The 22,366-nt window shown below is 38.5% G+C and overlaps 1 protein-coding gene across 1 annotated transcript in view; it reads right to left on the bottom strand.

Moving 5' to 3' along the window:
* SLC9A3 (solute carrier family 9 member A3) overlaps positions 1-22,366 on the bottom strand; it is a 54,712-nt gene that overhangs the window by 5,315 nt on the left and 27,031 nt on the right. The window contains exons 2-11 of the mRNA XM_009910152.2: positions 21,696-21,998; positions 16,512-16,672; positions 13,635-13,713; positions 12,660-12,837; positions 11,079-11,299; positions 9,099-9,301; positions 7,964-8,053; positions 6,263-6,333; positions 2,715-2,844; positions 608-723 (exon numbers count right to left, since the gene is read on the bottom strand). Coding sequence (XP_009908454.2) covers positions 608-723; positions 2,715-2,844; positions 6,263-6,333; positions 7,964-8,053; positions 9,099-9,301; positions 11,079-11,299; positions 12,660-12,837; positions 13,635-13,713; positions 16,512-16,672; positions 21,696-21,998 — 1,552 coding nt within the window. The remainder of the gene's footprint in view (positions 1-607; positions 724-2,714; positions 2,845-6,262; positions 6,334-7,963; positions 8,054-9,098; positions 9,302-11,078; positions 11,300-12,659; positions 12,838-13,634; positions 13,714-16,511; positions 16,673-21,695; positions 21,999-22,366) is intronic.

Raw genomic sequence — 22,366 nt, 5'->3', positions numbered from 1 at the left:
TGAAGAAGAATAGATTATATATATATATATATATATATATATATATATATATATATATATATATGAAAAACCATTAATTGTTGAACAGGAAATAAAAACGGGAAAATGGGGAATGAGAGGAAGAAATTAAGATGAAGTTTAAAAATAAAAAAGGCAAAATTAGCTAAATGAAAATGTGACATTTTTGGGTTTCATTTTCTGTCTTTCAGGGAGATGTAGCATTAATTTCTCAGTTTATATGACACATACTCTGTTGGGTGAAAGAATCTTGAAAGAGTTAAGGAAGAAGCAGTTCTTTTTCCTTGCCTCTCTCCTGACTTTTTCTGGAGCAGAAATGACATCTAGCCCTCTCTATGGCAGATGGTGAACAAAAGGCACACGAAACAGCTCTAATGTGGATATCTGCCTCAACTTACCAACCCTGACTGCAAATATCTGTTTGTGTGTAAAAATACAAGAGCACAACTGTATGGATATTCCCTGTAATTTGCATTTTTCAAAATTTAAAGCACTGTTTCAGTTTCCTCAAATGTAACAAAACAAACAAAAAAGAGACAAATTTGTCTCACTCCCCCCCTGCACCCCCAAGTCAGTCTGCATTACTTACAGTAAATAAGAGACAGAGCTTTCCACAGTACTTGGGCGTGGGGTGCTGAAATCCACATTGACCATGTTGTCTGTACTTGGGGAACGTATAAATGCCAAGGAACCTCTACGTTCTCCCTAAAAAAGAACAAGACACATTACAGCTGCAAACACCTAGGACAAAATGTACCTCAGAAAATGCTGATCATTTGTGAGGCTGCTGTATCCAAGCAGCACAAGAAGCAGGGGACAAGTTGTATTTAGTTAAGAAATACAAACCACATTTTGCTTTTCTGGTTTCTTTACATTGAGTGATATTCCAGTGAATAAAGCTAGGAGAAAAACCCTTCCAGTCTTCTAAATTGGTTTGTAGAGGATGAGCAATTTCTTAGCCATCAATCTCTTTGTAAGTCATATCCTTGCAATTTCACAGCCTCTTTTCTCCTCACAGAGCCTGGCAGGGATGAACCTTTCACTTTGTACCACATTGCAAACTAAGTACACAGGGATACCTGTGTGGATTTTTACGACTCAACACACCAGTACATCAACAGCAGTGTTTTCAAAGATACATGACTGAGTTTTCTAAACTTTCTACGAGATTGGAAGCAGCAAAGGTTAGAGGTAGGTCTAGCAAATATTGGTATATGCCTACTAATTGAAGACTAATTGAAAGAGGTTTCCTTATTGCTTGCACAATATCTTGTTTAGGTGAAGAGTAGCTGTTGGATGACGTCTTGGTTACATTGTTATAAGGGATTAAAGACAGTATTAGGTAAGGATTCTGGGGCTAAATCTACATATCTTAGTGATCTATAGAGTCCTTTGCATCTGTTAAAGAGAAAAAAATACAATAAGGAATCTACTGAACACGTTCAGCAGTGAATCTGAGTCCCATGCTCATCAACATCAAAGCTATTATGTAACTTTCTTCCTCTGAGATGTGACCCAGAAAGCAAAAAGAGAAAGAAAATTAGTTCTGAGCTCAGTCTGATGACTGAATCTCAAAAAAACCCACCCCAAAATCAAAAGGAAGTACTTGCTTGTCTTAGGAACCATTTACTTATCCACTTGCTCTATTATTTGCTTATCTTTTGATATACACAATTTCTGAATTTCATCTTATGTTCTCAATTTGGTCTTTGAAATTCCATGTTTCACTGGAACATTGCTGCCTGTTTGTAGCTCATTTTCAAATAAAAGAGATTAGTAGTGGTAGTATCAGTCTTAGCAATTGTGTTTGCTCTAATTAAAGACATCAACTGGTGTATCATCCAGCTGTGAGAATGAGTTCACTTGGAGATTACAAGCACATATAGATTATCACTTCAAAGATCACTGTTTAACACATTCCATTTAAAAACATCCTTTACACTGTGTAAGTTTTGTGCATTTGTAGTGATTTGAACTAAGGTGGCCAGTTTCATACTAAGGGCAATTAGAAGTTCTTACACAATCTGTCAGCACTGCTCCAGTTTGGGAATGTAGAAAGACAGTAAGTTCCTTCCATTTTGTAGCTTTAATAGTTTCTCCTGTTGCAAGTCTAAAGTTTCTCTAACTTTAAAATTGATTGCATTTGGTGTCTGTAGTATATCACTTTAGCCCTCATTTTTTAACTGTGGGTGTTATGATTCCATTGATTTAAAGTTACCCATCCAATTTATTGTTTTTTGGTGGGTTTTTTTTGGGGGGTATGCTGTCACCTGGCAGAATGAAATTATAGCAGTCCACTAATTGGGTCATATATGCACATCATTTGGAACTGACCTTCTTCAAATCAGTTTTGTCATCACATCACACTGTCCTGCAGGAACCAGACTCTGCTGACACATTTAGAAAGACAGTAGTTTCCCTGATCCTTTTGGCATTTTATTTTCTTCCATGCAATGAGTATGGAAACAAAGTTATTTGGTAAAATCCAACAGAAAAGTACACTGACATAAGTACAATATACTCATACTTGGCAATCAGGCATAACAGCCACTCAAACAGGTGATATTGAGAACCAGAACACACATTAAAAACCAAAACATAAAACCAAAACAAACAAAACCCAAACAAACCCAAACCCCAAAATAACCAACAAGTGCAAATAATGCTGTAATACATCAACAAGTGCTCACAAGTACCTCAGCCACATAGCTGATTGCATCCTTCAAGTTGAGTTCATGGAAAATGTTAAGGATCTGGTCTCTTGATTTTTGAGCAGACCTTCTCATCAGTACTTTACTGAGGAATCTCCTATCAAAATTGGACCACCTGATAATTTAAACAAACTGTGTTAATGACAAGATTTTTCTTTTCACAGCATTTTTAGTCAAGCATAAATTTTATTTTTGTGAACTATGAAAATGTTAAACACAGCAATAAGGGATTTGGTTTTGAAGTTTTTCAATTTAAAGAAAGACAAGGAAGAACCAGCTCCAGAGTTATGTAGCTGTCACAAAGCATTTAATAGGTTCTCTTACTGAACAGTAGTACAAAAGCAAGAGTACTATCATTATAGTATCCCGTTTCAGAGTCACAGGACATTTTATACTCTGGGAGACTATGCTTCCTTATTTTTCCACTTCTGATTATGCAGTTATATGTAATACCTTTATTCTAAAAGTTTGCTTTTCTTTCCTCCTTTGGACAGTCAGCCTAGAAAATCAGTTCACATCAACATTGCCCTTCCAAAAGCACTTACAGTGGGCCTTATTCTATGGGGGACAGAGGAAGAGTCTTATGAGGAGCAACCCAGGCAACAGCTATTGTTTAGTCTGGAGGAAAGGAGGCTTAGGGAGGACCTTCTTGCTCTCTAGAGCTCCCCAGAAGAAGGTTGTAGTGAGGTGGGGGTTGGTCTCTTTTCATTAGTAACTAGTGGTGGGACAAGAGGAAATGGCCTGAAGTTGTACCATGGAAGGTTTAGTTTAGATATTAGGAAAATTTTCTTTAGTAAAACTGTGGTCAGGAATTGGAATGGGCTGTCCAGAGAGCTGGAGGAAAAAACCTGTGGGCACGGCACTTCAAGACATGGTTTAATGGCCAGGGTGGTCTTAGGTTGATGGTTGGACTCAATCTCAGATGTCTTTTCCAACTGAAACAATTCTATGATTCCATTATTCCATGATTTAGTGAATATGGTGGTGTTGGGTTGGACTTGATCTTAAGACATCTTTTCCAACCTTACCAATTCTGTGACAGAAAGGACGTGTATTTTCTGTCATTTACACTTCCAGGCTTGTCTAATAGGAGGGTATCTGACATTTCGTATTTAGGCTGCTGAAGATAAAGGCTGCTTTACTTTCACCTACCTTCCTCAAAATTAAAGGCCATGAAAGTTCTATTCATCTTGCCCAATCACTGTTTTGAGCTTACAACATTTTATTCAAATTGTTGAAATCTTATTGTTGTTAAACATTATTCACAACATTGATAAGTACTCCTCTCACCAAAACATCTGACAAGCATGTGGCTAATTCAGCCTGCCACACCTTAGCCTATCAGTGATGATACTAGGGGCTGCCAGTTCTTGAGGAAATACCACTTTCACATACATATAGTCTAAAAGAAGCAGTCTTAAGATGGTGTCATTCAAAATACGTTAGTCATCAAACCACACACTCAGCCATGGATTTACATTAAACTACTCCTCCTCTACTTATTCAGGGAGATTACTCTCTGACATCTAGTTAGTTATCTCTAATAGGGCACTTTAAAAAGATTTAGCTCCATCTTCAAGACAGTATTTCAAAACTGAGGGTCCAGTCCTCTGTATTAGAGCCTGATGAAATTTGCTCCAAAAAAGAAAATGAAAAATGTATTTAAACCAAGAGAAAGAGGATGTCCTATTTGGGATGCCTCATGAAAATTCTTCACTACATGAATGAACAGAGTGAAAAGACAGTGAACAGGTGAGCAAACAGGTGAGCAATTCTGCATGAACTCACATGTGGCCTAGCCCTAGCTGAGGAGTTGTATATTTAAATGCTAAACCTAAGCTAATACACTCACAGCTTCTTTGCAAGGATTAGGGGAGTGCTCTGCAGAAAGCTAACAACCGCATGGCTTTTGGATTGAAACTGACATGTTGAGTCAGCAGGGGGTTAGCAAGTCAGACTGACTGCACATACGAAGTGACCTAACCTTAAATAACATTCTTGAATATGGCCAGATTTAATGTCCTTTTCTCACATTTATTCATCTAGACTATGGATGTCTCCCATTAACAATGGTAACTTTTCATATGTACTTAAATAAATAAATGATGTCTCTGTCTTTAGAATCATAAAACCATAGAATCATTAAGGTTGGAAAAGACCTCTAGGATCATCAAGTCCAACTGTCAAACCAACACCACCATGCCAACTAAACCACATCCTGAAGTGTCATGTCTATGCAATTTTTTAACTCCTGTAGGGATGGTGACTCTACCACTTCCTTGGGCAGCCTATTCTAATGTTTGACCACTCTTCCAATCTAAACTTCCCCTGGCAAAACTTCAGGACATTTACTCTTGTCCTATCACTAGTTACTCAGGAGAAGAGACCAATCCCCACCTTACTGCTCCTTTCAGGGAGTCTTCCTTCAGCCTCCTTTTTTCCAGACAACAATGATAATTCCCTCAGCTGCTCCTCAGAAGACTTGTCCTGCAGACACTTTCAGCTTTGTTGCCCTTCACTGGACTCCAGCACCTCAATGTCCTTCTTGCAGTGAGGGACCCAAAACTGAGCACAGTATTTGAGGTCCAGCCCTACCAGTATTGAGTACAGGGGAACAATAACCTCTCAACTCTTGCTGGGCACACTATTCCTGATATAGGCAGCATGCTGCTGACCTTCTTGGCCACCAGGGCACATGCTGGCTCATGTTCAGCCACCTGTCAAACAGCACCCTCTGTCAGGTCCTTTTCTGCCAGGCAGTTTTCCAGCCAGTCTGCTCCAAGCCTGGAGCCTTTCATGGGGCTGTTGTGACCCAGGTGCAGGACTTGGCACATGGCTTTGTTGAATCTCATACAATTGACCTTTGCCCATTAATCCAGCCTGCCCAGGTCCCTCTGCAGAGCCTTTCTGCCCTCACACAGATCAACACTCCCACCCAATTTGGTGTCAACTGTTTTCAGCTAAGTAGTTTTGTTTTTCTCAAGATGAATCAACTATGAACAGAAGAAGATAGAAGTAATATGTAATTTTCATCATTGGTTTCAAAGTGATAGGCTTAAACTATAAAACTCATGCCAAAGTACCTTATGATGTCTCTTTTATGGGTGTTGAACATGTCTGTTGTAGAAATAAAATAAACCAACTAGCACAGTTGTAATTCAGGGTTTTTTATATTTGCCCCCACAGAATAGCATGGATGAAATGAAATATAACAGAGAAGGACCAACATTTACATTTTGAGTTAAATCTTGTGCAAATTAACAGTTCACAAATCTTGAGAGAAGCTGATACCTGGATGTGAACTGAGGCATTTGCAAAGGCCTAATCTGAACTGTGGAAGAAAATATCCCAGTGGTAAGGGGACAAAACTAAACTATTTTCACACTTGCTATATTTCCAATATTTTCAGCATATAATCTTTTTAACAACATTTGATATCCTTGCTGTCCCTAAACTCACAGGCTTAAAAAGTCATGATTTGCAGATAAGATTCCTTAGCAGTATTTCAACATTCCAAGTTAGTTACTACTTACTTGTCTCTCAGATAGTTATGTCCTATTTGTCCAGAAATATCTTCTATTGCAGAAAGAATATGATCAAAGGCCTAGGAAAGTGAAACTGGAATTAATATCTTGACAAAAATGAAAGGCATAATTGGAAAATGGCTTAATATATGCTGTTAGACCAGGTGCCTAAGCAGAATAATTTAATTGCTTATAAGGAGATTTCCCCCCCCCATTTACAGAAGCATTAATTACTGTATGCTTTTTTTTCAAAGGTCCTGAGCTTTCTAACCAGTTATTTACAAGTTCATTAACTATTCTCAAATTAAAAAGGTCTCAGCAAGACAGTACTTAAGCCATCATTTTAACATTCAACTTTAAGCCTCTATGAACTAATTTTGCCAACTCATTTCTGTTGTATGAAATACATCAGAAACTATTGGCATCAGGGATTAAATCAGTTACATAATTTCCATAGTGTGTCTTTTTAGACCATTCAGGAATCCATACATCCCTCAGAGTAGAAGTAGGCACCATTTTTTGATATCTAAGACAAAATCCTGCACCGAGAGTGATAGGTGACAGCTGGTAGAAATCCCAAGGATTATAACTCTCCAGTCAAATGATGGCAGCTGCAGGTAGAATTTAGTCTTTGTGTATGGGAGTCAACATTTCACTCTGTACACTGGAGTGATTACTCCAGAATACATAACAAGCATGGAAGACACAGACAGTTTATATAATATTATGGATATAATATTAATTGTTGCCTCAAGAGTTACCTGACATGGAAATGGAGAAAAGTAAAAGTACATTTTCTCCTTCCTAATCCTTGAGAATAGAAAGTACTACGATGGCTGCAATTCATATGATTCAGGGAGCACTGTGCCGAGAATATTATGGAAAGTACATAAAACTTTACAAAGTGCTAGGATTTACACTACTGCTTAGCCTGCGGCTCTAACTGGCATCTAAAGGTATATCCCCATAAATGCAGATATACTGTCTTTCTTCAACTGCTGAAGAACCCTGATTTTCATTAGTGAAATATTTGAGCAGAAATGGGATTTGAATTGCTGGTTAACAAAAGCATGATGCATTTAATCAGTAGTCTGTAGAATGATTCCTTAGAAACAAACCATGCCTATCTCTAAGTTGTTAACTCGCTTCCTCCAATGTGGCAAGATTGGAAGCTCATAGAAGAATATCTTTGAATACTCGATTTGGGATAGCTGTTTAAATCTGAAATGTCTGTGAATTAAATAAGGCCATGAAATACATATTATGGCCTTCCATTCTTTCTTCTGTTTTTCTATTGCAAATAAATGTTTTCTTTAACTGAATAAAAACAACATTGCATAAACATTAATTGGAAGAGGCCGTGTTTCAAAATCTTTTGAAAGGTCAAAGACATGCAAGCACACACACAGCATTCACACTGAACTAAAACTATTACAAGTAATCTGGAATTTCAGTATGTTATTAACAATTGCACTGGGCAGCATACTACATTTCTGGGTAGTGACCTTTCGATGCAAGCTGAGCTGCAAACCCTGCTTTCAAACCTTTTCCATAAATGAACATAACATAATACATTTTAGAAAGATTTTGCACATGATATTTGATTCTCTTTTTCCTCCCAAAACGAGATTTTCTCTAATATTTTTTTCTGTCTTAGGGCAGTCTATAAAAATCCAAAAAATATCATAGTTTTGTTTAAAAATATCTTACTCTGCCATGAAGTTTCTCATTCAGTTTTGGCTCTCTGTGTTCAGTTTTCTTCACTTTCAACCACTGTACCAAAGGTTTGATAGTCAGTCCCTGAGGATTAAAAAATGATAATAAATACTTAGAATTTATCAGAATCCATGTGTCCTTTCATGTAAATGCAGACTTCCATTCATTTGATCATTATTAAAAAGAAACAGACTATTTTTTATATGGTGTTTGTCATAGAACATAATAGGCTGGATGTGAGGAGGAAGCTCTTCACTGTGAGAGTGGTGAAGCCCTAGCATGAGTTGTCCAGGGAGGTGGTTGGGGCGCTGTCCCTGGAGGTGTTTAAGACCAGGCTGGATGAGGCTCTGGCCAGCCTGATCTAGTGTGGGGTGTCCCTGCCCATGGCTGGGGGGCTGGAACTAGATGATCCTTGTGGTCCCTTCCAACCCTGACTGATACTATGATACTATGATACTGAGGTACCCTTAGCTCTTATTATAAAGGTTTCAAAAGACAGGACATCATTGGAAAAAATATATCTTCTATAAGGAAACTACGATAATGGAGGAGCTAAAGTGCTTCCTTGAATTGAATGTGGTGTTGTCTGCACATATCAGGAGTTTGTGACCACAGTTAAACTTTCTGTAATAAACTTGAGAAAAAATTCCAAAGAGGTATACACTGACATATCTCCATTTTTATTAATGTATTGAGAGGATTTTGGCAAAATTTTGTTTGGATGTTAAATGCAAGATGCCCCTCTGCCTACTGTTATATATTATAACATAAACATTTAATCAAGGCTTTAGGCTCAGGTAGATCAGCTTAATGACTCAATTTGCCCATAGAAGTGACTTACAGTTATTCACATAAAATGAAGGATAGTTAATCAGCTATTAACTTGAGCACTGTTAATACAAAGCAGGCAAGGCTGAACACTTTTTAGCACAAAGGAAATTGTGTTTTGTCCCTTGTGGTGCCATATGAAAACATAAAATAGGATCTTTGTTACTAAAATTACAAATTCAATTATGCTTTCAGTTCAGTGAAACAATATGCAACCTTCAGCTGAGAACTGCTTGAAGCATTTGATACTTTTGGGGGACTCCTTCTCCTTGTAAGAAGCATGCTTAAGAAATCAAATTACCTGGAAAATAACCGTAAAAAACACAACAATGATAGTTGTGCTGACAAACAGGTTTTTCTCTTTCACTTTTTCCATATCCAGAAGTACAACCAGAGCAAAAGCAACTGCGCCACGTAGTCCGCCATACGACATCACCACCTGGTCTATTATCTCTAACTGGACCATTCTGTAGTGGTTAAGAATCCATGTCTGTAAAACTACACCTATAAAAAAAGAAACGCCAGCATGTCTAGAAATACCCTTATGAAACGTCAATACTCCAACTGTGTGTAACAGAAATGATACTGCCAGTCTGCTTTCATAACAAATTCTCTATACTAGCTGCTTTTCACTGCTCCTCCCATTGCCAAAGAGGGCAGGTCCACCTGGGACCTTCCTTTTTACATTTACCCAGAGGAATTACATCAAGGTTCTGTGAGTCAGCAGCTCATCAGAGAATGCTGTTCTCTGACATAGGTGCTGCATGTGAAATTCTGCTATGTCATTAAGTGTTGCAACAGTGTTGATTTGGGGAATAAGTATGGTACTCTTTACAAATCACTAAAAATGACACTTATGTCATTGTGGAAGGTTACGTTTTATTGTCTGCCCTGAGACCTAAATCTCTAAAAATCACATCTCCAGAGCTCCCACCATAAAGAAGGAAACCAGCTTCACTACTCCTGAGAGTGGCATGGTGTGTGTGTGCCAGGACTGTCAACCAGTGCCAAAGAGATATTTCTTTTGTATGAGAACACTGAAGTTATGTTAAGGGACGAGTGCCTTGTGGTGGAGAGGACCTCAAAAAGTAATTCATGCCACTATTTGACTTTTCAAGGGGTATGAGAGCTGCAGGTATTTAGAACTAGATATCAAGTTTTTAGTAATTTCTCAAAGTCTAAGACCAATTACTTTAATAGATGCAGTTGTTATTGCTGAATATGTAGTATTTAATTAGTGATCACATTTATTACAGGATTGTTAACCATTAATTCCAGAATACAAGAAGTGACAAAGGCAAGACATGGAGAACTTGTTTAGTGGTGCCTGAGAGGTGGCTAAACAAACAGTGGTTACAGACCATTTAGAAAGGGTGACATGGGGCTAGGCCCTTCATTCAGCCCAGGAACCTCTAGAAAGAATACAGAGTCTAGGAAGACTGCAAGCTAGATAGATGTGTCACCTTTTAATCAAATTTAATTCAAGGTAAACAAGTGGATAAGACCATTTAATTTATTCCCATGTGTAACTATGTACACTAAGTCACTATGTGTGTCACTCTTCAGAAGAACGTCATTCCGTGCCTGTTTGGGCTGTTTCACACAACGGTGGTTAAATAGTAGAACTACATATTTGGGCAAATTGTCATTGATATTTTGAAATGTTTGCAAGCTTCTATAAGCCCAGCAAATTGACAGAAGGTAATCCCTCCCTGCCACAGTCTTCTTTGCTCAGTTTCTCACAGGTCTTTGCAAATCATTTCTGAAATCAGAGAACCTGCAGTGTAATTATGTATCATCTTACATCACCGTGCACCTCAAACCTAAAGTCAACCATATAATTAGCTTAAGACAATGTCTTTATTACCAAATTGAAAGAGCTGAGGGAAAGAGCTGACTAACAGGACTCACTTGTTTGTTGGTTTTTCTTTTTGTTTGTTTGGGTTCTTTTGTTGGTTTGGTTGGTTCATTTTGTTTGGGTTGGGTTTTTTGTTTTGTTTTGTTTTTTAGGCTCCCATTGAAAGAATTCACTGGGAGATTTTGCCACTAGCATGTGCTGAGCCAATAAAGGTTAGCCACTGGATGATTCATGTTAATCACTGGGCAAGACATATCCCCACAGGTTATCAAAAGTGAAATTGTAGCATATTTTCAGGGTATGATGAAGCTTACTGTAGAGATGTACCCTCCTAATCCCATGCCAGTCATAAATTCAAATGACAAGTGATCATGATTGCATCAAAAATGCAATGAAAGGACAGGAAGAAGATCATTCGCTTACCAATAACTCTGTATACTGAGATGAAGAGCAGAGTCAACAGAATAAAAGCTGTATTCCAAGTCCAGATGTCTGGATTTACAGCTGAAATTCCCAGAAACATGAAGATAATAGTTTCTGCTCCACTGGCCAACATTTTCATGGTATATCTGACAGTTGTAGAAGATTGTTCAGAGATGTTAGCCTTTACATACTTCTGACAGCAGATGCCACAGAATGTTATCCTAGGGGAAAAAAAAAAGGAAAGTAAAAGCTATAATTCAGAAAATATTGATTGTACCATTTCATATTATGTCCACCTGAATGTCCTATACGGATAAAGCCTCATAATTAATCCCTACAAGCAGTAGCCATTCTAGAATCTCATCTAGGTAAAAAGCACATTTCAAACATTCATTCTGAAGTGGCTTGAAGAGGTCTGAAGACAGCATTTCATTAGATTGTAACAGGTCTTTAATTCTCTTCAATTTACCCCACTGCTTTACATGCACAAACTGAAATCTATTTCTAGATTAGACATAGCCTTAAACTAATGAACCATTTTCAGTAAGATTTTCAGATCTTGAATATGCTTAGTGTAGCATCTACAAACATGAAAAGCAAAACTGGGAAGAAACATATGTCAGGAATCAACGGATACAAGAAGAAGAAAGACCACAGAGGTATTCAAGCCAAATCAGGAAAAAAGTTAGGCAAACCCTAACAGGCCAGTCAAGACAGGGAGAGTAGCAAATAATACCTGTTCAGATAATACCCTGGAAAAGTACTGGTTTACAGAATCACAGAATCAACCAGGTTGGAAGAGATCTCCAAGATCAAGTCCAACTGATCACCTAACCCTACCTAATCAACTAGATCATGGCACTAAGTGCCTCATCCAGTCTTTTCTTAAACACCTCCAGACCCCCTCACCAGCTTTGTTGCCCTTCTCTGGACATGTTCCAGCAACTCAACATCTTTCTTGAATTGAAGGGCCCAGAACTAGACACAGTCCTCAGGGTGTGTACTCAAGTGCTGAGTACAGGGTCAGAATGACTTCCCTGCTCCTGCTGGCCACACTATTCCTGATACAGGCCAGGAGGCCATTTGTTTTCTTGGCTACCTGGGCACACTGCTCATTCATGTTCAGCCTACTATCGACCAGTACACCCAGGTCCCTTTCTGCCTGGCTGCTCTCCAGCCTCTCTGTCCCTAAGCAGGGGTTGTTGTGGCCAATGTGTAGAACCCAGCACTTAGATGTGTTAAATCTCTTGCCATTGGATTCTGTCCATCTATCCAGCCTGGCAAGGTCTCTCTGCAGAGCCCTCCTACCCTCTAACAGACAACCGTTAGTGACTGAAGCATTATTAATCACAAAGAGGAAAGATTCATGTCTGTGTTTTGCAAAGGAAGTTCTCATGTTGCATAGCAGATACAAGAAAGCTTGCATTCCAAGGCCAAAGGACAGTATTTGCAAACTATAATCTACTGCAATGTGAAGGTAGTGATATCCCCCATAAGCTCCCATAAGTGTCATATTCTATAGCTTTTAAAAATCATATTCCATTCTCAGCCCCGTTCACTGACAGTAATAAAGAGACTTACGCGAGGATAGCGGAAAGAGAAAGCATTTCTGCTGTGAGGTAGGACATGTAGGAAATTATAAACACAAATCCAGGTTCAATGATTCTCACGTGCTTGGTGAAACGACTGACCAACGAAAGCAGGAATGCAAAGAATATACCAACCAGTGTCCCACCCAGGCTCACCACAAAGAATGACACTGAAAAACAAAACCAAACACAGCTTACACGACAGAGAATCAATGGTTGGAACAAATCCTCTCCTATCACATGGTCAGTGCACGAGAGAAATCTTTGGAGGACAATCAAAAAATGATTTCTAAAATGCAACAAGTTTTGAACACTTGGTATATGAATGAGGCATTCTGTAGAAAAAGCAAAGTTACTTTCTGCTGAACCTCACCATTTTAGTCTTATTCAAAACTATCTACATTTCTTTGAACAATTTTTTCACACATTTTGTAAACAAATGCCTTTCTAAAATCCTGTTCTAGACTATGCCCAAGTCACTGCTAAAACATTATTGTTTCAGATGATGTAGTATGTCATGATTGGAATGGCAAGCAATTACTCATTTTTTAGGCAAATAACATGTCTTAATAGTCACTGGTAACTGTTACTACATGGCAATCATGATAAAAAGTGAGAATGTCCCTATGTAATCTCAGTTTTCCTGGAATGCAGGGAGAGCACAGGCTGTGACTGAGGACACGTTATAAAACACCAAAAAAATTAGGTACTGCTGTCAAGTTTGGTGGTCTTAAGAACTGAACTCAACATCTCTTGAGTCTCCTCCAGAGAAAATAGATTTGATCAAGTTTCCCAAATATGCAGGAATATCCACTTAGCTATGTTTTAAAGACATTTGTCTATCTCACAGGAGACAGCAAGAGAAAGGGCTGAAAAATATCAGTTCCTGATAGCACACTAACGATATTTTGTTTAGAAGTCTGAATATGTAGATCAGTGATGTGATACAGAATTCATTTCTACGCACCGACTCCTTTGACACATTCAATCCCAGTCACATTCTCTGGACCTATTGTAACAAAAGTTTCAAACACATTGTACAGCACCTGAAAAGAAAAGTAGACTAACTTAATGTTTGCTCCTGAATTAAGCTTGTTAAAATAATCTCAACATTATGAATTCTGAAATCATGTGTGACTGGGGGAAATTCTGTGTGGAGGGAGAAGATTTTGCAGATTTCTTAATTTTTCAAAATGAAAAAAAATAGAGCAAGAATAAACAACATTTTTTCTTTAACAAATGTTCCATTTTTTTTATTTCAATGTGATTGCTATTTAGAATAAACATTGTTACATCTGCAGGTGTGCATTTAAAGCACTTCTCACTCTAAAATCTGGGCAGATTTATACATTTGCCTGTATATGATAAATAAGATATTTAATATGATAGTGCCAAGACACTAATAATAAAATACTGCATTAAAATAGGATGAACAGACATAAAATAAATTGAAGGTGAAAGAGAATGAATATAATTGTATTAAAGCTTTTAAAATAACTAGACATGATAGTGCTAACAGAAAAGAATTCATCTTACCCATATCCCTGCCTAAGGAGGTTTGTTTGAACATCATTCTTGACACATGCTTGTCTAACCTGTTCTTCAGTCCTCCAGTGATGGAAAAGACCTGTACTATTGCTTTCTCAGAATAACAGAATGGTAGGAGTTGGAATGAACCTCTGGGGATCATCTAGTCCAACCTCCTGCTAATCCAGGCTTGCCTAGAGCAGTTTGCACAGGAACACGTCCAGGCTGGTTTTGGAAGTCTCCAGTGAAGGAGAATTCACAGCCTCTCTGAGCAGCCTTTTCTGTTGCTCTGGCACCCTCACAACAAAGAAGTTTCTGCTTAAGTTCAAGTGAAACTTCCTGTGTTCTTGCTTGTACCCACTGCCTCTTGTCCTATCACTGGATACCACTGAAAGGAGCCCAGCCTTATGGCCGCCACCCTTTAGCTGTTTAGATGTGTTAATAAGATCCCTTCTCAATCTGCTCTTCTCCAGGATAAACAGACCCAAGTCTCTCAGCATCATCTTGTGAGATATTCCAGTCTCCAAATTATCCTTGTGGTCCTCTTTTGTACTTTCTCCAGCAGTTCCCTGTCTCTGATCAACTGGGGAGCCCAGAAGTGGACACAATACTCCAAATGTGGCCTCACCAGGGCATAATAGGAGAGGAAGAGAACTTCCTGTGACCTGCTGGCCACAGTCTCCTTAATGCACCTCAGAACACCATCAGCCTTCTTGGCCACGAGGTCACATTGCTGGCTAATGATGAACTTATTTTCCAACAGCACTCCCAGGGTGTTTTTTTTTGGGAGCTTTTTTTTTGCACAGAGCTGCTTGCTAGAAGGTCAAGCTCTAACCTGTACTGGTGCATGGGGCTAATCCTCCCCAGGTGCAGGACTCCACACTTGCCCTTGTTGAACTTCATGACATTCTCAGCCTTCCTTGTTGCAGCTAAGCTTTTTAATTCTTATCATATTTACCCATAGTCATGACATACAGGTTACTTTGTTCTGCAATAGTAGTCTTCTGCATATTTACATTTAAAGATTGCTACATCATGCACTTTCTTCTGTCCTCCAGTCTTTTCTTTCTCAAGTTAAGAACTTCAGTTGCTTCAAACTTTCTTAAAGGCCGTGCTGACTCTGTGCTTACTCTTCAGGATTTTCTTCCATAAACAATCTCCTTTTCATTTATTTGCAGAGTGACTGTTTCTGTTAATTTCACAACAACAAAAAACTTCTTTCCTTCATAACAACAAAAAACTTCTTTCCTCCTGAAATCCAGTGATGTTGATACTTGAGTTCATCAAGGGTTTATTTTAATATTTCTTTCCTGTAATACCCCCAAAATACTAATAAGGCTGATTATCTAAAAGCAATTAGGTTTCTCTGTAGGCCCTAATTGGCATTTTCAAACTAAGCTGAACAGTTAAGCTGCTGCCAGTGACCCTGCTGCCTTGGTTGCAAAAAATTAAGTCACTGATCCTGGTTGACATGTCTTGTCACTATTTGGAGACATGCATGAGCAGGAATAGGAGATAATCCAAGAAATTAACAAATGCTGTAGCAACTCTGTTGAATTGCATCTTTACTCCATAGGACTACCTTGACCCTGCCAACTAATACTGTACTACACAAAAATACACCCCAAAAAACCTATTACATTCTGAGAAAAGAAGTGTTTCAACCAAAACAAAAACATAGTAGAAACCTGGGATTCTTTTAACTCTATTCAAGGCTATTAATCTTTCTTTTTTCTTTCTAAATGGAATAAACAAAACAAACCCAACAAGCAGAAATTAATGTTACCAAAAAAAACCCCCACCTCAAACCAGAAAATTTATAACATTCCAGAGTTTTCCCTGAATTGGCTCTTTATAATAGCTCTTTGATAAACATGAGGCATATGCACTTTGGCAAGTATTCTCTCTCTCAATGTCTGTACACCTGAGGTACATGTATAAATTATGCTTATTCTGAAAACATGAAGAAAAGTGAATATGCATTAAAAACAACAGCGAAGACAGGCTAAAAATCCCTAGAACTAATTCCAGTACTTGAACAACAAAGACAAATCAAACACACATCTGAAACTTCATTTTAAATGTTTTTATGCTCACCCAACCCAGGAGTGTTTATTTTCACATGACTTATAGACTCCAAATAGGTTTCCTGCTCAAACATTTAATCATTCCAGTACTGTGTTTGTAAGCAAGAAAGAGAATACCAGTAGCTGTACTACACTAGCCTGTGATTAGATACACACAGATGATGCAATATTTAATTTAGGGGGGAAAAACACTAGAGTTTGGGTGAATTCAGGATCTATAACCTACTTACCACAGTTACCGCATCATTCAGAAGTGATTCTCCAAAAACAATGATGAATAGAACTTCGTTGACATGGACTTCTTCAAACACTGCCAGAACAGCTACAGGATCCACAGCAGCAATTAAGCTGCCAAATAGGAGGAAGTCCAGAAGTCCAGTATCCAGGTGGCCTTCAAAAACAAAAGCAAACAAAGTATAAACCGAGTCAACTCTGCATTATCTATACTGACAGACAGTGATATTACAGACAATGCAAAATCCTTGAAAATAGGGATCCTAAGATATCACCTGGAAAGCATGGCATAGAAACCTGGTTGCTTCTGGGAGCAGTACAGTCCTGTTTTTATGGCTAGGAACCAGATATAAACTGGTTTTGTATTTGCATGTGGTACAGTTTACCCAACTTGAGTAAATTATCTCAGGATAACTGAAAACTGACAGGATGGACAACATGGAACTTACTTCTGAAGTAAATGTTCCAAAGTACTTCATGTCACAGGACAGATTTGATCTCAGTCACTAAGCACTGCTGCAGGAAGGCTCAACTTCACTTAGTGCAGTTAAACACTACTTGTGGCCTCCTTACACAAGTAGACATTTATTAATAGGTGCAGTTAAGCCACTTGTTCCAAATTATGATTCATGAGGCCACTGTTAAATTGTTTTCAAGTGCACCCTAAATATAAATGAAGGACTAAAATGTACTTCACTATGTTTGTGGTGCAGTCCTTTAAGAATTTTGGCAGTTATTTTGAAAGTTTTGAAATGACAGTACTCTGATGACAAAGTAAATAAGTATTTTCTTTCCTTTTTTTATTCTTCTCTTAGTTATGAAGTGTTTTTATGTTTGCTTGTTTGGTTGGGTTTGGTTTTGGCTTTTGTTCTTTTTTGTTCAGTTGTGAAAAGAGACTTAGGCAAGCATCATTTGAAAAGTAACAGAAAAGAAAGAGCCACAAGGATCATTTTACAGTATCACAGTATAACTAAGGTTGGAAGAGACCCCAAGGATCATCGAGTCCAACCTGTCACCACAGACCTCATGACTAGACCATGGCACCAAGTGCCACGTCCAATCTCCTCTTAAACACCTCCAGGGATGGTGACTCCACCACCTCCCTGGGCAGCAAAAGCTAAGCTTCCTTGAAATATTTACCCTCTTCATGCAATCAAGAGTGGAATCTCAGTCTTGTTTGTTTTGTTTTGGTTTTTTTTTAATTTGGGGAACAGATTTTGGCAAGTTCAGGGAACAGGAAAATTCCCATCATGTTCATTAATGAGTGGAGGAGGAAGAAGTATTCATTAAGAAGTGATTATATGAAGAAGAGCAAATAAGGCATATGTCAATAGTTCATTCATTAGAACATAGTACAGAGGCCCATGACCAAAGTTAATAAACAGGTGTATCAGGCATGATTTCTAAAGGTGAGGGTGAAATCTTTTCAACTAAATGCTTTGGAAGCGTGAGTAGCCATAGCTATAGCATCAATATTGTCAGTAAGATGCTCCTCTAAGAAGAACTCTTACAGTTTTACAAATTGAGAATTTGTAGTGCTTGAAAGGTAGTTGAAGAAACTACATTCCAAATATTTTTGTTACTAAATGGCATGGGCTTAGTTCCTCAAGAGAATGATGACACTTACATGAGCATCTGGGGACAAGAGTAGGCAACGTTTTGTTGTATGTGACAATGGCCAATGATCTGGGGTACCTGCATAGTTTGCAGAGATACAGCTACTTTATATTTTCTCAAAAAAAAGAAATAGTCTTGTTCAGACTTTGTCATATTGGGCTATGAATGAAGACTGAGTCTATACATTTCAGTGTGTGAGAGAGCTTGCAGCCGTAAGCTGAAGCCTGTGATAAAAATTCTGTGAACAGCCTTGAACCTGAATCCAAGTAACAGATGCATCAAATGTTCTTCTCCGCCATGCTAAAGGAAGGAAGAAACCCAATGACAATAGCTGTCAGATATCAGGGTAGAAGAAAACATAATCTTTTAAAAGAAATTGACTCACTGGGACTGCTTATCTTTTTTATATGTTACCAATTATAATCATTGGTACATTCTTTGAAGACATGCAAATCTAGTGAGCAAATATTTATGGAAAGGTTAGGACACATCTACAAAACAGTATCAAGAGGCATAGGGTTTCTAAATCAGGCTTTCATTTATCCTAATGATGCAAGTTATTTCCAAGTGATATATGACCACTACCTCTTTCCATCTCACTAGAGTCTGGAGTGACTAACTGCCAGAAGTGACACCTGAGCAAGGTAAGTTTGATGGGCCCAGTTTAAGGCTCCTACACATGCTCAGTGTGTAGTCATTATGACCTAGGTGGTACAAGAAAAACTTCTAAGCCCTAGACACAAGCACAGTTATTCCACAGAGAATTGCTGCATGGATTAGTTTTCCAGCAGATGAACAATTAGATGCCATCAACCAGGAATACTTAGGATCGGATACTTCTTCCTATTCTGTGAAAGCATACTGGTGTGGCTGTTAATTAGCAGTTAGGGGGCTGATCCTTTATTTTATCCTCTAAAGAAGGAATTTTTTCTTCTTTTTTTCCTGCAAATACTATTTGTTAAGGATATTGAATGCAAGCAAAGAGCTTCTTCTGCATGTATTTATGTAGGAAATCTATGTAATCGAATTTGGATTATGCACCCTCACATTGATGGACAGAACTATGGGCTCATTCAATAGTAAAATTGGAAGTAAGTTGGGTTTAGTACAGTTTAGTCTGCAGTGGATATGTATTCCCACATTTTAATGATGGTATTCTAGCATTAGCCACTGCAGCTGTAGAAAAAATGTGGTAGAAACAAACATATGCCCTAGAACTTCAACCAGAGGGTGCTATGAGTTGGTCTAGAAGTTAGCTTGCTGTTCCTCTGTCTTCAGCAAGTCACAGCAGCAAGGCTTTTCACAAGGTGTGGTGCTCAGGTATTCATGACATCTAAGAAGGTCACCACAATGTGTTGAGTGGATTAGTGAGTACATGTCACGTCCTATCTAGCCTTGATGGAGAATGCCATAGTTTCAATCAGGGAGAGGTTTCTCTGGCCTATTCCACAGCTGAGATTAGAACTCCAGCAGGTTGAAGTATGTTTTGGTGGTAAAGACAGGTCTCCATGGCATACCAATTAGTTCTCATTCTAAACATTTAAAATCCCCAGGCATGTCAGTTTATTGTTTGCTTTTGGCAACATCCCTATTTTTAGCTTGTAGAGCTTTAGCTGTGATCTGTGGGAGGGTCTGATTCTCCTGCTCAACTATAAGCTCAGCATTAAATACCAGACATGGTACATCCTGTCACTGAAAGATTTCCTTGACGATGAAGCAGAATGTGTAGCTACCAAATCCAACTTTTATGGTTAGTTGAGCATTGTTTATGGCTTGGCAAGAAAGTAGGAGATAGATTTATTTTTTTTTCACTTGACTTTTCCACTTCACATGTCACCAAAACAGTAATGGTTTTCATTTAATACTTTTTTTTTTTTTAATCAACAGATTTTAAAAACAATTATTATTCAGTCTATTTCCCAGAATAGGATGTTAATAAATTATTGATGTTCATTTAAAAAAAAAAAATTATGGCAAGCAGCTTGGATATTGAAAGAAAGATGTTTCTGTCCAACCTGCTGCAATAGCAATATCCCTTCATCATCTTTTTCTTCCTGAAAACCCCCTGTATTTAGCTACAAGCATGAAAATGTAGATGCAGTGTTCTGTGCCTGCAGTCTGAAAGCATCTTACCTACTTGCAGAAGTCAATAGTGTCTGCATCTGAGCTGTCACCTCTCTATCTTCTAAAGGAAAAATGTTACCTATAAAGTGTGAGCTCTAGTAAGGTAAATATCTAAAATATCTAAATCTATCATAGGCGCCTATATTAAAAATATACACAGTTATGTAAGATGAGTCTCAGATGAACAAGGCTGCGGTCTAGTTCTTCCAGATGGGGATTTTCAAATAAGGACAGCACAGGTCTCCCTTAAATGGATGGAACAGATATCCCAGTCTTGGGCTAAATTTAAAAGAAGCCAGCCTCAAATTCTGCTGCTTCCCTGTGCTGGACATTGGGAGCAGTTTTTGATACCGGAAAACTATGCTGCCTTCTGTAATAATCAGCTAATAGTTTCATTCTTTATCAGGAAACTATTCTCTGCAGCTGTTGAAACTTCAGACATTTGAGGCACTCTTTTTATAAGGACTGAAAAGGGCATTTGCGGAAAACTGCTGCCAGTTTATTTTGCATTGCTGTGGTTAGAGAACAGCCCCATGACTAGCTGTTTGGCCTTTTGTACAACCCTACATAACCCTTGAAGTCTTAGAGCCACCACTCAGTCCCAGGATCTCAGCAGTGGTTGCCAAGAACAGGTGGGCAGAGTACAAAGGCACAAAATCACACTCTATCTGTACCGCCTGCAGCAGGTACGTCATCTTAGTACTTTCTAGAACTTGCTAACCTAAGAGAATTTTGCTGTAGAAGGGCTCTTGACCTTCTTCAACATGGACACTAAAAAAAAAGCACAGATAGGATGCCTGTTTCAAAATGCATGCAATCCACAAACAATGCGGGTTGGTGTTCCTCATGTGGCAGTACCTAGCTTAAGCGTGACGCACCTACTTAGATTAAGAATTGCTGTTCTGTGCCTCTTTGAGTAGCCCCATATACTGTAGTACGATTAAGACGCAGTGCATCTTACATGTGCTGCTTGGCTCTGTAAGTCTTCAGTTATGATTTCCAGCCCCAGAAGACAATATAGAGATGTGTCGTGCATAGGTGCCCCCCTCAACAACCACTGCTTATTTAATGCTAAAGCTGACTGAAGGAAGACAGTTCCATTTCCCAGTAACTTTGAAAATTCCTATTAGAGCAGAGAAAAATAGGCTCTTCAGGCTATGTTTCCGGCCAGATATCCATTAGCAGGATGAATCCTGAGCTTTATCCTGGGTGTGTTCACACACATTTAAAGCAAAGAAATGTGAGAGAGACAGGTTCAAATCCCTTTCATGTTTGCTTCAGAGAAGATTTTTCAGATCATTCTTAGATTTGGTAAAAACATTACAAATTGCTACCATTACAATTGGATTTTTCTGCTGAAAAGAGTTGTTAAGTTGTAAGGTATCAGCCATTCAACAAGTGCTATACTTTAACATTCACAATTCACAGATCAAACTTACCCATTATTCCTGTCTGATAGACACCGTAGAGAGACAAACCAGTTGTGGCGGCATTCCAGATTGTCCCAATGACGGCATACAAAAGGATGGAACCAAGATTTCCAAAGAACAATCTATTTGGCATAAAATATCCAGCATCCAAAACAATGGGGGGCAGCAGATAGAAAAAGAATACAGTTGGTGTAAGGGCAAAGGAGGCAATGTGATCTGCTGCCCATACAATGCCACCAAGGACGAGACCTAGAACAATCAGGAGAGCACTCTCTGGAACCACTCGAGTGACTTTGTGGGACAAGTGGAAAACTGCAAGGAAAGAGGAAAACAGTTCGTCACAATTGGAATGGAGAAACAATTTGACCAACAGCCAGTCAGTTGGTAATTTTGACTTCACACAAACTTCCTGCTTTGTTGTTAGAGCCAAGGACATGCATGAAAAGCATGGGAAATAGTCAGAACCCAGCCACTTGAACAATAAAAGCATCGCTTTTCATATTTTACACAGCATATTTCAACTTACAGGGAAACAATATTCCATGACATTTATTTCCTTTATTGGATTATCATTTCCATACAAGATCTGTTTAGGGATAGGTGGTGTTGTGTGCAATGCACTAAAAGCAAGACTAAAAGGAAATGGTAAAAGTGCTGGAAATGCAGGACTTTATGGTTTA

The sequence above is a fragment of the Dryobates pubescens genome, chromosome 9 (genome assembly GCF_014839835.1).
Source record: "Dryobates pubescens isolate bDryPub1 chromosome 9, bDryPub1.pri, whole genome shotgun sequence".
Taxonomy (NCBI): domain Eukaryota; kingdom Metazoa; phylum Chordata; class Aves; order Piciformes; family Picidae; genus Dryobates; species Dryobates pubescens.
This window is presented reverse-complemented; position numbering and strand designations above follow the sequence as displayed.